Source organism: Ranitomeya variabilis, chromosome 1 (assembly GCF_051348905.1).
Source record: "Ranitomeya variabilis isolate aRanVar5 chromosome 1, aRanVar5.hap1, whole genome shotgun sequence".
In the NCBI taxonomy this organism is placed as follows: Eukaryota; Metazoa; Chordata; class Amphibia; order Anura; family Dendrobatidae; genus Ranitomeya; species Ranitomeya variabilis.
In genome coordinates this window covers 221,774,945-221,787,708 of record NC_135232.1, presented here as the reverse complement: position 1 = coordinate 221,787,708, position 12,764 = coordinate 221,774,945, and the positions used below count along the sequence as shown (strand labels likewise).

The following is a 12,764-nucleotide window of genomic DNA, read 5'->3' as shown; positions in this document are numbered from 1 at the left end:
TTCGTAAAAATAATCTGCTCAATTTAGCTTGTTACGTGCAGCTGTTTTTTTGACCACTAATCTCTGTAGTCCACCCTCCCTTTGACACTATTGTACTGTTACAGCTGATGCTGGGCATCCCGGAGCAAGCACTGACTATCCTGCACATGGCAATAGAGCCCATTCTGGCTCATGGAGCTGTTTTGGATAAGGGTCGGGCAATGTTTCTTGTGGCAAAGTGTCAAGTAGCATCAGCAGCATCATATAGTTCACAAAAAAAGACTGATGGTAACTGTTTTAACACTATATATATTTTTTAATAATGGAAAAAATGTGTTTCTTATTTGTTGCGTTTTCAGTAGATTATTAAGTAGCCGGATACAAAATTGCTTCCTCCGGCAGACAAAATTGTACTCCAATTAAAGTTAGTGTAAGTGTAACTTGGTTAAAGGGAAAATGTGACCAGGTTTTCTCTATCGCCTCATTGGGGGACACAGGAACCATGGGTGTATGCTGCTGCCACTAGGAGGCTGACACTATGCAAATAAAAAAAGTTAGCTCCTCCTCTGCAGTGTACACCCCACCGACAGGAAGTAGGATATTCAGTTTAGCTTCGTGTCAGTAGGAGGTGGACACGTGTCTTTCATTAGACCCATATCTACCTCAATGTGCGTCGTTCCTTTTCAGGTACCACGGAGGGATACAGGGTGAATAGTCACACCTGTACTCCCACAAAGAGACTATGGGTATGTGTCCACGTTCAGGATTGCATCAGGATTTGGTCAGGATTTTACATCAGTATTTGTAAGCCAAAACCAGCAGTGGAACAATTAGAGGAAAAATATAATAGAAACACATGCACCACTTCTGCATTTATCACCCACTCCTGGTTTTGGCTTACAAATACTGATGTAAAATCCTGACCAAATCCTGATGCAATCCTGAACGTGGACACATACCCTATGAGTACGGCGTGTACTTCCACCCCGTATCCTCATACGTCTAGTCGGCAGGACCCCAGCCCCTAACACAGAAGCGTGTTGAGGTGATTTGGACCCGGGCCTGCCACCGTCTCCCACCCACTCGCCTACCAGAGCCTGTCGGTCTGAGGAGACGAGGACGTCCCACATCGCAGGATTTCGGACGTCTGATCCATGCTGGACGCGAAGGTATTTTTCTTTCTTCCCAGGGTCTGGCGAAGTCAGGAAGAAGATAAGAAGATAGAAGGTAAGAAGAAGGATCCTTTATTTCTTTCATACCTCGGCCCCCCCTTAAGCCATCCGTTCTGAACCTTTACAGAGGTTTTTAGCTTCGGGAGCCTTCCCTGCCTTTTCCGACGGTAGTGGGGGCACCGGGTATCCCACCACGGCGTTTTGAGGCAAATCTGCAAATCTAGGTCCCGGCTTTTCTCGGGCCTAGTTGCAGCGCTGGCTCCACCCCCCGTCCTCTCAACATCCGGGCGGGCTTTTCTCCCGCCCGACTCTGTCTATACCCATTCCTGTGCAGGGCGGCTAGCTCCGCCCACTAATCCCAGCCGCCCCATTCGGCCTGGAACCGCCGCCATCTTACTGGAGAGCGCTCTCCTCCAGACCCGGTGGCTATTCCCGCCCCCCAACGACCTCTGAGAGCGGGTCCTTTCCCACCAGCGTGCGTCTTCACCGGCCGGGTTCCCCGCCTCCATCTTCCTGCTGGGGCCCTGGACCTGTGCCCTGATGCCTGTCGCAGCTACAGCCTGGGAGCAGATACAGGACACTACACCTGCTGTGAGTAGCACTGCTTAGGTGTTTGGTACTCCTCTCTGCATCCCTCCTGTTCCCCTAACCTTCTGGCATGCTTTATAGGTATGCTTACCATGCCTAATCCGGTAGTTGAGCGTTCTTGTCCTCCTTTGATGCAAGCCAGTCACTAGTGAAATTATATTCTATCGTGCAATCACTGGTGTTCCAGAGCTGCACAGCACTAGTGTATCTACTCTAGACCCGTGCAGCCACTGGCGTAATACGTAATAGTACTCTGGAGCCGTGCAATCACTGGCGTAGTGGTACTCTAGAACCGTGCAGCCACTGGCTCAATACCTAACAGTACTCCAAAGCCGTGCAGTCGAAGGTGTATCAGTACTCTAGACCCGTGCGGTCACTGGCGTAATATGTAGTAGTACTCTAGACCTGTGCAGTCACCGGCGTAATACGTAATAGTACGCTGGAGCCGCACAATCACTTGTGTAGTAGCACTCTAGAGCCGTACAGTCACTGGCATAGTAGTACTACAGCCGTGCAGTCACTGGTGTGATAAGTGCTCTAGAGCCATGCAGTTTCCAGCAGGGGTATGCCAGTATGCCCCACGCTGCCGTCATCTGTGCCACTGTCCGCCCCTCACCTTCCACAGGGAGATGGACCATTATAATACCTCACTTCGCAAAAGGTTTCAGTTGCACATTTCTCCTCGGAGTTTTCTGCTATTGCAGACCTGTGCCTTGATTTTCAGCAGTGCGAGGCATGACTATTTCTCTACACACAGGGTTGCTAGAGCCCTGGCATATCAAACGTTTCCTTATCTCCTGCTCTCAGGCATTCGCCCTCCATCTCCCTGCAGCCATGATCCTCCGGATGCAACCATTACACTGCTCCAAGCAGAGAAGGGAGCTGCTCCTGCCCACTTCACGACTGCAGTGTTCGGACCTGACTTCCAGCTGGTTAAGAGTCCGTATTTCCCAGCAATGTCTGCTGTGGCTCAGTGGATAAAGAATCTGACCACATATCGCAGGCGCAAGGCAGCACGGTGGCGCAGTGGTTAGCACAGCAGCCTTGCAGCGCTGGAGTCCTAGGTTCAAACCCCACAAAGGACATCATCTGCAAAGAGTTTGTATGTTCTCTCCGTGTTTGCGTGGGTTTCCTCCGGGTCCTCCGGTTTCCTCCCACATTCCAAAGACATACTGATAGGGAATTTAGATTGTGAGCCCCAACAGGGACAGTGATGATAATGTGTGTAAAGCGCTGCGGAATATGTTAGCGCTATATAAAAAAATAAAGATTATTGAACTCAGGTGCACAACAGAGAGTAGAGTTTAGTCTCCCTGTTGACAAGCCTACTGTTCTACCTTCAGGAGAACGAGCACAGCAGGACATACTTCAAGACAGACTCCGTGCTGCGGCTTTCTACACGGAAGCTGTTATTCTGCCTAATGCCGTCAGGTATCATGACCTAGACCGCAACACAGAATAAACTCTCTCCTATACCCTTCTCCTGGGTTCTCTCCATGCTCATTTAGTCACAGGATACCGAGAGCCGATCGCAGCAGTACTCTATCTGCCATAGTTGCAGGATACAGAGAGCCCATCGCAGCAGTACTCCGTCTGCCATAGTCGCAGGATACTGAGAGCCGATCGCAGCAGTACTCTATCCGCCATCCAGGTTTCACACGCACCACCTTCCAGGTACAGTACGGTATTTGATACTGTCGTATCTTCAGCGGATCAGACGTGTCTTGGATTGACCACTGCAGTGGTACTGGCGTTCTGTACTGTTTTCAAGGTAAGTCAGACGCACTCTCCTATTCCTACCTGTTCGATTGCAGCAGTACTCTGTCCGCTATCCAGGTTTTAGATGTCATCTTCCAGACACATTTAGTCAATACCTGCCGTCTTTCCAGTGGTTTAGACGTGCCCGAGATCGATAGCTGCGTGGGTCCTGCTCTCTTGCCCCAGAGTCAGGTGAGTCAGAAACGCCCTCTATCACTCTCTTAAGGGTCCTTTGCAGCATCTGCCTAGGCTCCCCTCTAGTCACCACTCAGAGAGAGGTGCCCGGTATTCATCACTTCTGGCTGGCTGCCGCAGCGGTTACAATCCGCTTTCAGGTGGGTCAGAGGCGCAATTTTTGCCGTGTGTTTCATGGTCAATAACGTCTGGGTCTATTAACAGCTATACAGAAGATCTACCACGTACCACAGGGTGGATCTCAGTGCCACAGGGTGGACCTAAGTGGCAGCATAAGTGGCCAGTCCACTTTCAGGTAGGTCGGACACGCTTGTGTCGGGTACCGACTGGTTACAGTTTTTCTTCACGCACTGGGTCTTAATTGCGTGTTGCTCTCTGGGGGCCTTTCCTCTCCATCTGGTTATTCGGGCCTACCACTAACTATAGGTCTATCTGCACTATCCAGTGCGTTACTCCTGTCCTATATGGTTTACAGTATTATACTTTCTGGCTGTCTCTTACGGAGTCAGAGCCCATATAATACCTTGACTCATGATGTTCACTGCTACCTCAATACAGAGCTTCCTATTTGTGTGTCAGTACTTACCTCTTCTTTCTTACAGATACTGGATTAAACCTTGAGCAGCTCCGGGATTTTATTTCCGACTGTGGGAGGAACAGGTTCTTCCACCTCGGATAGGAATTGGATCCTACTCTGTGCACGTCCAGTGTAGAAGGCTGCTCCATGCCTGGATCCAATGATGGGGTTTTGGTGATAATACGTTCCTTCCTTCAGCAGGATTCATATCCTTTTCACTGTTATCCTCGTTTGTGTGGTGTCTTATACTTAGGTCCACACACTACAATCCTCTCCCCGTTCCAGAGGGTCCGGGACGGATAGGGTCACCCATATCGTCATAGGTAAGGATCTTCCTTTTGGCAGTCAAGTCCTTTTCTGGGGCCTACGTACCCCTTCCTAGGGCCAACTTTCCATGGAATTGATATACTCCAGGTTTTCCATGGACTCTCCTCTTTTGACTGCTCATATCCGATTGGCCTATCTTGTCAACGTTTTCCATAGTCCCTGTTAAAATCTTCATCCCTGTACGCTTAAGTTTAGCTTCCTGATGGATTTGAGTCAGCTTCTCCCTTTCTGAGCCGTTTTGTTGAGGTAGCAGAGCCTACACTGCTGGTTTGAGATCCAGGGTTTCACCCGAGGTCCCTTTCGGTACGTCCTCAGCGTTTTGCTCTCTAGCAGCTCCCCAGTACCCTACTCTCAAGTCCTTTCTTGTCATTTCAGTTTAATGGTCTTTTCTGGGTTTTCTCTTGGAATCCTTAATCCAGCCGTTCCAAAGAGGGAAGCGTCTCGGTTTCCTAGATTCCCTCTCTCCTGACCTTACTGCGAACTGGACCTCTTCTCCATCTCTGGTCCCTCCGGCTTCCAGATTTTCCACCGATACTGTCGTCCTCTCCCAGAAAGACCATCCCTCGAGGATACCAACGGCGGACTAATAGTCCATGGCAAAGTCGACCATTGAAGTGTCCACCGCTACATTGTGCCCTGCCTTTGTTTCCACCTGGGCAGCAAAGTTTATGGACGCATGGGCTAAGCTGCTCCATCAGGACACCCTTCATGGAGTCCGATCGGAGGAAATCGCTGTCCTTGCGAACTAATTTACTCTTGCAGGGAAGTACATGGAATCCGCCCCCGCGGATGCCGCTTGGACATCCAGCAATATTGTGCCCATCCGAAGGACCATTTTGCTTAAGGCGTGGCAGGACTTATTCTCTAGGAAGTCCCTCACAGCTTGCCTTCTGAGGTTTTCCGTCAGTTTGGCTCCAACTTGAGCCAATTATTAAAGGGACTCTGTCACCCCCTCCAGCCGTTAGAAACTAAAAGAGCCACCTTGTGCAGCAGTAATGCTGCATTCTGACAAGGTGGCTCTTTTAGTTTCTAACGGCTGGAGGGGGTGACAGTCCCTTTAAGGAGGTCATCGGAGGGACGAGTTCTCTTCTTCCTCAGGCTAAACCTCGTTGTTCTCCTGGGACCGTGTGTGCTTTCCTTTAATCTAATGAAAGCCTTTATCCAGGTCCTCCTTTTTCTTCAGACATCGGACATTCCTGCATTTTTGCGAGGGGTGGGTCCATTTTCGTTTTATACCTTCTTTTCAAGCTCTCAACCACTTCCAGAGTCTGTGAAAGCAGTTTTGTATATTCTGTGGATCACAGGTTCTGTGCTCTGCCCTTACCTTGCCGAGGTTCTCCACGGCTCTGTCCATTCTTGATCCCTTCCTTTCGTCCTGCTCGGACTCATCCTTCGTAGCGTTCGCTCATCACGCTACCGGGTCAAGGCGAGATGCATCTATACAGCTAAGGCCGCCCTCCTCCTTTTCAGTATACAGGCTCGGCGTAGAGAGGGCCTCCAAATCAACGTATGCCTGCAAAATCCAGTTAGCAATGTTTAGATTTACCAGGTCAGAGCAGAGCTCCCCCTTCCAGGTTTAAGGCACACTCTACCCAGGCAGTGGGCGCCTTCCGGCGGTGCACATATAGGGCCTCTGCCTTGCACCTCTACAGACCGATGATCGGTCCTCCACATGTTCGCGAAACTTCCATGCCTAGCTTCGGCGTATGCCGGCTTAGGTAGGAAGAACTTGCAGGCGACGGTGGTGAGTTCCTCCGACCTAGATTGGAGTTGACTGCTGTTCCCGCCCCAGGGACTGCTTTGGGACGTCCCATGGTTCCTGTGTCCCCCAATGAGGCGATAGAGAAAACAGGATTTTTGGTTGCTTACCGTAAAATCTGTTTCTCGGAGCCTTCATTGGGAGACACAGCACCCTCCCAAGTTGAACAGCTCTGTTTATTGTGTTATACTGTTAACGTTTGAGTTCTTTGAACACTCTTTGAGTGTTTGAAACTGTTAAACTGTAAAGCGCTGCGGAATTTGTTGGCGCTATATAAATAAAGATTATTATTATATTATTCTTTCTCATTTACACGTTGCTTCTCCTACTGCTTTCTCACTAACTGAACATCCTACTTCCTGTCGGTGGGGTGTACACTGCAGAGGAGGAGCTAACTTTTTTATTTGCATAGTGTCAGCCTCCTAGTGGCAGCAGCAATACACCCATGGTTCCTGTGTCCCCCAATGAAGGCTTCGAGAAACAGATTTTACGGTAAGCAACCAAAAATCCTGTTTTTTCTACTCTGCCTGAGAACTGCAAATCTATCAGTTTTCTGAATGCTGGGCTGCGTATAACCTTGCCCACACCACTGATTGGCAGCTTTCTGCTTATGCACAGTGAACACAAAGTTGCCACTTGGTGGGGGCAGGAGTATACGGAACTCATAAATATGGAGGACTACATGATAGAAGGATTACTGCTTCTCGAGTGATGACCTCTTGCTAATAAAATTATTATTTTTTTATAATAAAAACTGTGGCAAGCAGCCCAGTATATGACACATCACTGGAATCAGGGCCTCTACCCCTACATTATGCTGTTCTTAGATAAGGTGGCAAAAACCTATTGGCAGAGTCCCTTTAGGACAAACTACTAGTGAAAAAGTAGGAGTGCTATAAATTTATAAGGAGGGTTCCCCAACTCAGGCAGAAAATAACAATGTGGATGAAGCTAAAACCTGCTTTTCTAAGGTGGACTGCAAAGAACAGATACGAGATATTCAGTATTTGTAAGCCAGATTATACAGTATTTAAAGAGGAAAAATTCAAGACCGGAACAAGTGTGACATGCTCTTTCCACAGATACATTTAATTAACAATGTCTTACTCTGTGATACCAATATATTAACAAGCCAAAGCATTTTGGTTCCCAACTTTCTGAAACTTTTTAAAATTTTGCTATAGCGTAGGGGCTGTAATAAAATAAAGAAAGCGCTTTCCCTTTCAATTACCCAATGCTATGGTGTAAGGGTGTATCCGGGACTTAGTCTCTAGCAACCAGGCAACCCCCACATGTACTTATGTTGGCTAACAGATGTAAATCATCCAGCTGCGGCAAGACAAAATAAATCTCCGAGCACTAAAAAATACTCGGAGGACCCCCGAGCATGCTGGAGAAATCTTGAGTAACGAGTATATTCGCTCATCACTAAACATCAGCACAGGAAGCTGAATCCCCTGTAGGAGGGGTCTTTGACTGCTCTGTGCCAGTAATGAATGACAACTGGGCACAGCAGGCAGGTACGTAGTAACTAACTGCCTCTTAGTGCTTAGGCATATTTTTAGTTTTTCACAAAGTCCCAAATATACTATATAATAAAAAACGATTGACATAATTTATTGCGCCATATAAGGATGGATACCTTGTTGAATGTTTAAGAGGGGGAGGGGAGATGCAAGTGCATATGTACCCTACAACGAAGAGAACTGGTTTGATATTTTTGGGGACAGTATTACGTGTTAAACTTGATTTAGCTATTGTAAGCTGTATGCAGCATGATGAGCTCTATAAACACATTATCATGAATCAAAAATATTTTTTTTTTTATTCTTAGAACTATACAATATTATATACCTTATGTTTCATAAAAGTTCATTTTCTTCTCATTAATGCACACTCTGCACTCCATCTTGACTGAAAAAAAACAGAAATGTAGAAATTTTTGAAAATTTTATAAAAAAAAAAGAAACTGAAATATCAAATGGTCATAAGTATTCAGACCCTTTGCTCAGACACTCATATTTAAGTCACATGCTGTCCATTTCCTTATGATCCTCCTTGAGTTGGTTCCACTCCTTCATTGGAGTCCAGCTGTGTTTAATTAAACTGATAGGACTTGATTTGGAAAGGCACACACCTGTCTATATAAGACCTCACAGTGCATGTCAGACCAAATGGGAATCATGAGGTCAAAGGAACTGGCCAAGGAGCTCAGAGACAGAATTGTGGCAAGGCACAGATCTGGCCAAGTTTACAACAGAATTTCTGCAGTACTCAAGGTTCCTAAGAGCACAATGGCCTCCATAATCCTTAAATGGAAGAAGTTTAGGAAAACCACAAGTCTTCCTAGACCTGGCCTTCCAGCCAAACTGAGCAATCGTGGGAGAAGAGGCTTGGTGAGAGAGGTAAAGAAGAACCCTAAGATCCTGTGGCTGAGCTCCAGAGATGCAGTAGGGAGATGGGACAAAGTTCCACAAAGTCAACTATCACTGCAGCCCTCCACCAGTCGGGCCTTTATGGCAGAGTGGCCCGATGGAAGCCTCTCCTCAGTGCAAGTCATATGAAAGCATGCATAGAGTTTGCTAAAAAAAAAAAAAAAAAAGAAAACACATGAAGGACTTTCGGACTACGAGAAATAAGATTCTCTGGTCTGATAAGACGACAATAGACCTTTTTGGTTATAATTCTAAGGGGTATGTCTGGAGAAAACAAGGCACTGCTCATCACCTGCCCAATACAATCCTAACAGTGAAACGTGGTGGCAGCATCATGCTATGGGGGTGTTTTTCAGCTGCAGGGACATGACAACTGGTTGTCAATGAAGGAAACATGAATGCGGCCAAGTACAGAGATATCCTAGATCAGCGGTCCCCAACCTTTTTGACCTTGAGAGCCACATTCAGCACTGAGAGAGGGTCGCGAGCCACATTCAGCTCTGAGAGGTGGTCACAAGCAACATTCTGCTTCTGTCCCCCTCAAAGTCGTGTCAACCAAAGCCACCATTACAGGTATAATGATAACCGAAGCTTTTCCACAGAAATCACTCCAAAGCAGTACACAGAGATCCAGGGGTTCCCACAATACTCCCATTCAGTATTATCCCAATAAAGGACTCCTAACACGCTGCTGCATCCAGCTTCAAGAACCTCCTCTAATAGGTAGTATCATCTTCCAGTGTACCATACCTAAAACATCTCTAAACCCCTATAGACCAGTATATGTGCATCCAGATCTGATCTTCTGTACTGGGCTACTCAAAAATTCACAATTTTGAGATGTACTCTTCATACCTGTTTGCTAGACCTGGAGCTAATGCACCAAGCTGGCAGACAGTCGCGAGCCACAATTCCTTGGACCACGAGCCACATGTGGCTCCCGAGCTACAGGTTGGGGACCCCTGTCCTAGATGAAAACCTCTTCCAGAGTGCTCTGGACCTCAGACTTGGCCGAAGGTTCACCTTCCAACAAGACAATGACCCTAAGCACACAGCTAAAATAACAAAGGAGGTGGCTTCAGAACAACACAACTCTGTGACCATTCTTGACTTGCCCAGCCAGAGCCTTGGCCTAAGCACAAATGAGCATCTCTGGAGAGCCCTGAAAATGGCTGTCCACCAACGTTCACCATCCAGCCTGACGGAACTGGAGAGGATCTGCAAGGAAGAATGGCAGAGCTCAAAAGGTGCTTCTACTCAGTACTGAGCAAAGGGTCTGAATACTTATGACCATGTGATATTTCAGTTTTTCTTTTTTAATAAATTTGCAAAAATTACATTTCTGTTTTTTTTTCAGTCAAGATGGGGTGCAGAGTGTACATTAATGAGAAAAAAATGAACTTTTTTTGAATTTACCAAATAGCTGCAGTGAAAAATGTAAAGGGGTCTGAATACTTTCCATACCCACTGTATCTATATAATGTAGTTAGGTTTTATTTTTAACAGTTAACTTCTAGCTTTCTTGTTGCAGCTTTGGAATCGGCCATACTTAATCTGGATGAAGCTAAAACCTACTTTTCTAAAGTGGACTGCAAAGAACAGATACGAGACATCCTATATTTACAAGCAAGACTGTACAATAGTTTAGGGAAAATCCAAGAAAGGAACAAGTGTGCCATGCTCTTCAGACAGATACATCAGGAGCTACCGTGCCATGGAGTCTCATTATTAATCCGTTTATGAAGAGTTTAATGCCATGCTCACATGTTGCAGCAAAATATACAAATGTTGACCTATCCATATGTGATGGATGGAGGTCCAGCACCTTCACGAGTCAGCTTATGTCTTCTCCGGCAGTGGCAGGGAATAAGGAATGCAGAACACCAATGATCTGCACGTCGTGTAATGGCCGCTGCAGATTTGCACATGAAAATTCTGCAGTGTAACACAATAAGTAGATGAGATTTCTGCAAACCTCTTGTACACATTCTGGAAAGTTGTGTAGTAATTGTAGTGCAAATTTCAAAATCCATATCTTGTCAATTATCTGTGCGGAGAGTGCAAGTTTCATCTGTTACAAGGCAAAGGGTGAAATCCGTGGCCACGTCTAATACATGCAGACACACTGCTGAAAAATTGCATCAAATCTGCTACTACTCTCCTACTCTTAAAATGCCATTTAAGGTTTACTAGTTCAAGAGGGAGGATACATTGCAATTTTTGTTTATCAGTTTTATAATATATTTACCACAATAACAGACAATTTGTCCACTGATTTAATAATGTTTTGTTATATTATTAGGACACTGGTTGTCAAAGGGTCATACAATGAAATGAAATATCTCCAATGAAGGAAATTCCTACGGTTGTAAATATTCTGGCACACTGTGCATCTCCTTGTTTGATGTGCATAGGGTTTATTCAGTTAATTTAGTAAGATAAGGAAAAACGGGTTGCCTGCATAAACAGTCCAATGCCAGTACTCTGGTATTTCCAGCAGCAATGGTGTACCCACAGGACCATTGCAGTCAATTACTGCTTAGGCCAGTGGTTGGCTGCATCAGTCCTGTGGAGACGTTGGTCACATCCTTAATGCAGCAGCATCGGGTAATGCACACTGTGCTTGAGTAATTGCCTTACTGACGACCCATGTGAGCGCTGCAGCAAATCACTGTCTAGAAGGGAAGCATTGCTTGGGCCAATGAATGGCTGTAGTGGTCCAGTGGGTGGTCACCACTACTGGCAAGACTGGCTTGGAGCAATTTACTGCTTTGGCTTGTCTGACTTTTATATGGCAGGGATACTATCTCAAACTTGGTTATCTTAATCTTTTGTTTTTGGGACATTGAATATAAATTTCAGAAGTTTTCAGGAAACCTTTATTATATGAATACTAGTTACAAGTTCCTGGTGCCAGATTTTTTACTGAAAGATTGATGTACTATGTAAAATAATTAAAAGGGTTTCCTTGAATTTAACAAATGATGACCATAGGATAGATTATTAATATGTAATTGGTGGAGGTCCGACAATTGGCACCCCTGCAAAACAGTGAAGTACAGTGCTGTGCAAATTAATTGGGACAAAGCAAAAAAATAAAATGTTATAATGCACTGTTACATACTAATTCTGAAAATTACCTTTTTCCACTGGCTAGTTGACCAAGATTTATTTATTATATATTAAAACTGGTTTGAATCACTAACTGGTAACCAACTTATTACTTTACTTAAAAAATGCTTTGTCCCAATTAATTTGCACAGCACTGTATGCTCTAGCAATGGCTGAAACACGGCATTGAAACACTGTAGCTTGGTTTGTGGTTTAGTGGCTACTGCCCAGAACTGCAGTTTATCTCTCATTCACTCCAACACCCGGCATTCCCACCGTACAGCTGAACTCTGCTCCGGCATTGGCCAGATCCTCGCAATGTATGGAGCAGACACCGCAGCCCTGTGCATCACTTGGTGTCCGCTGCCGACTACTGCAGTTTGTCTCCCATTCATTTAAATAGAAGATAAGGTGCTCCAACGCTTACATTGCTTAGATCTGGCCACGGCCAGAGCAGATTTTAGCTGATGGGTGGGAATGCTGTGTGTTGGATCCGGCCAGTCACATTTGTTTCAATTGTTTCGTCCCAGACAACCCTTTCAGTTATATGCCGGCGCTCATTGATAGTTGTACATAAAGTTTTTTCTAATAAACTACTGAGTTCTGTTCTCTTTCTATGAACCCTTGTTTTTTTGTGTATATGTAATACATCTTTGAAAATCCGATCTAATAATGCGTATGGGTTTATGTATATGTTCACCTCTGTACAATACTAACTAGTAACCAGCAGACACTGGGAGCCCTAGTGATGAAACCAGTGCAAGCAAATCCTAGTATTGGAAATATTGTATTCTTCTTCCAGATTTCAGTTTTTTTCCTTAGTAAAATATAGAATGTCTCTGAATCTGCGGTAGGTATGACGA

General features: G+C 45.6%; 1 protein-coding gene across 2 annotated transcripts in view; it reads left to right on the top strand.

Moving 5' to 3' along the window:
• Positions 1-12,520, top strand: part of ANAPC5 (anaphase promoting complex subunit 5) — an 86,296-nt gene extending 73,776 nt beyond the window's left edge. Inside the window, exons 17-19 of one of the 2 annotated variants that reach the window (XR_013222625.1) lie at positions 105-267; positions 10,322-11,841; positions 12,054-12,520. Coding sequence is in view for 1 of the 2 variants with exons in the window: in XM_077292947.1 (XP_077149062.1) it covers positions 105-267; positions 10,322-10,533 (375 nt within the window). In the remaining variant the exon portion in view is untranslated. Of the gene's footprint in view, positions 1-104; positions 268-10,321; positions 12,020-12,053 lie in introns of those variants that run through there. The other variant, XM_077292947.1, reaches the window with a different exon arrangement.
• The last annotated feature ends 244 nt before the right edge of the window (positions 12,521-12,764 follow it).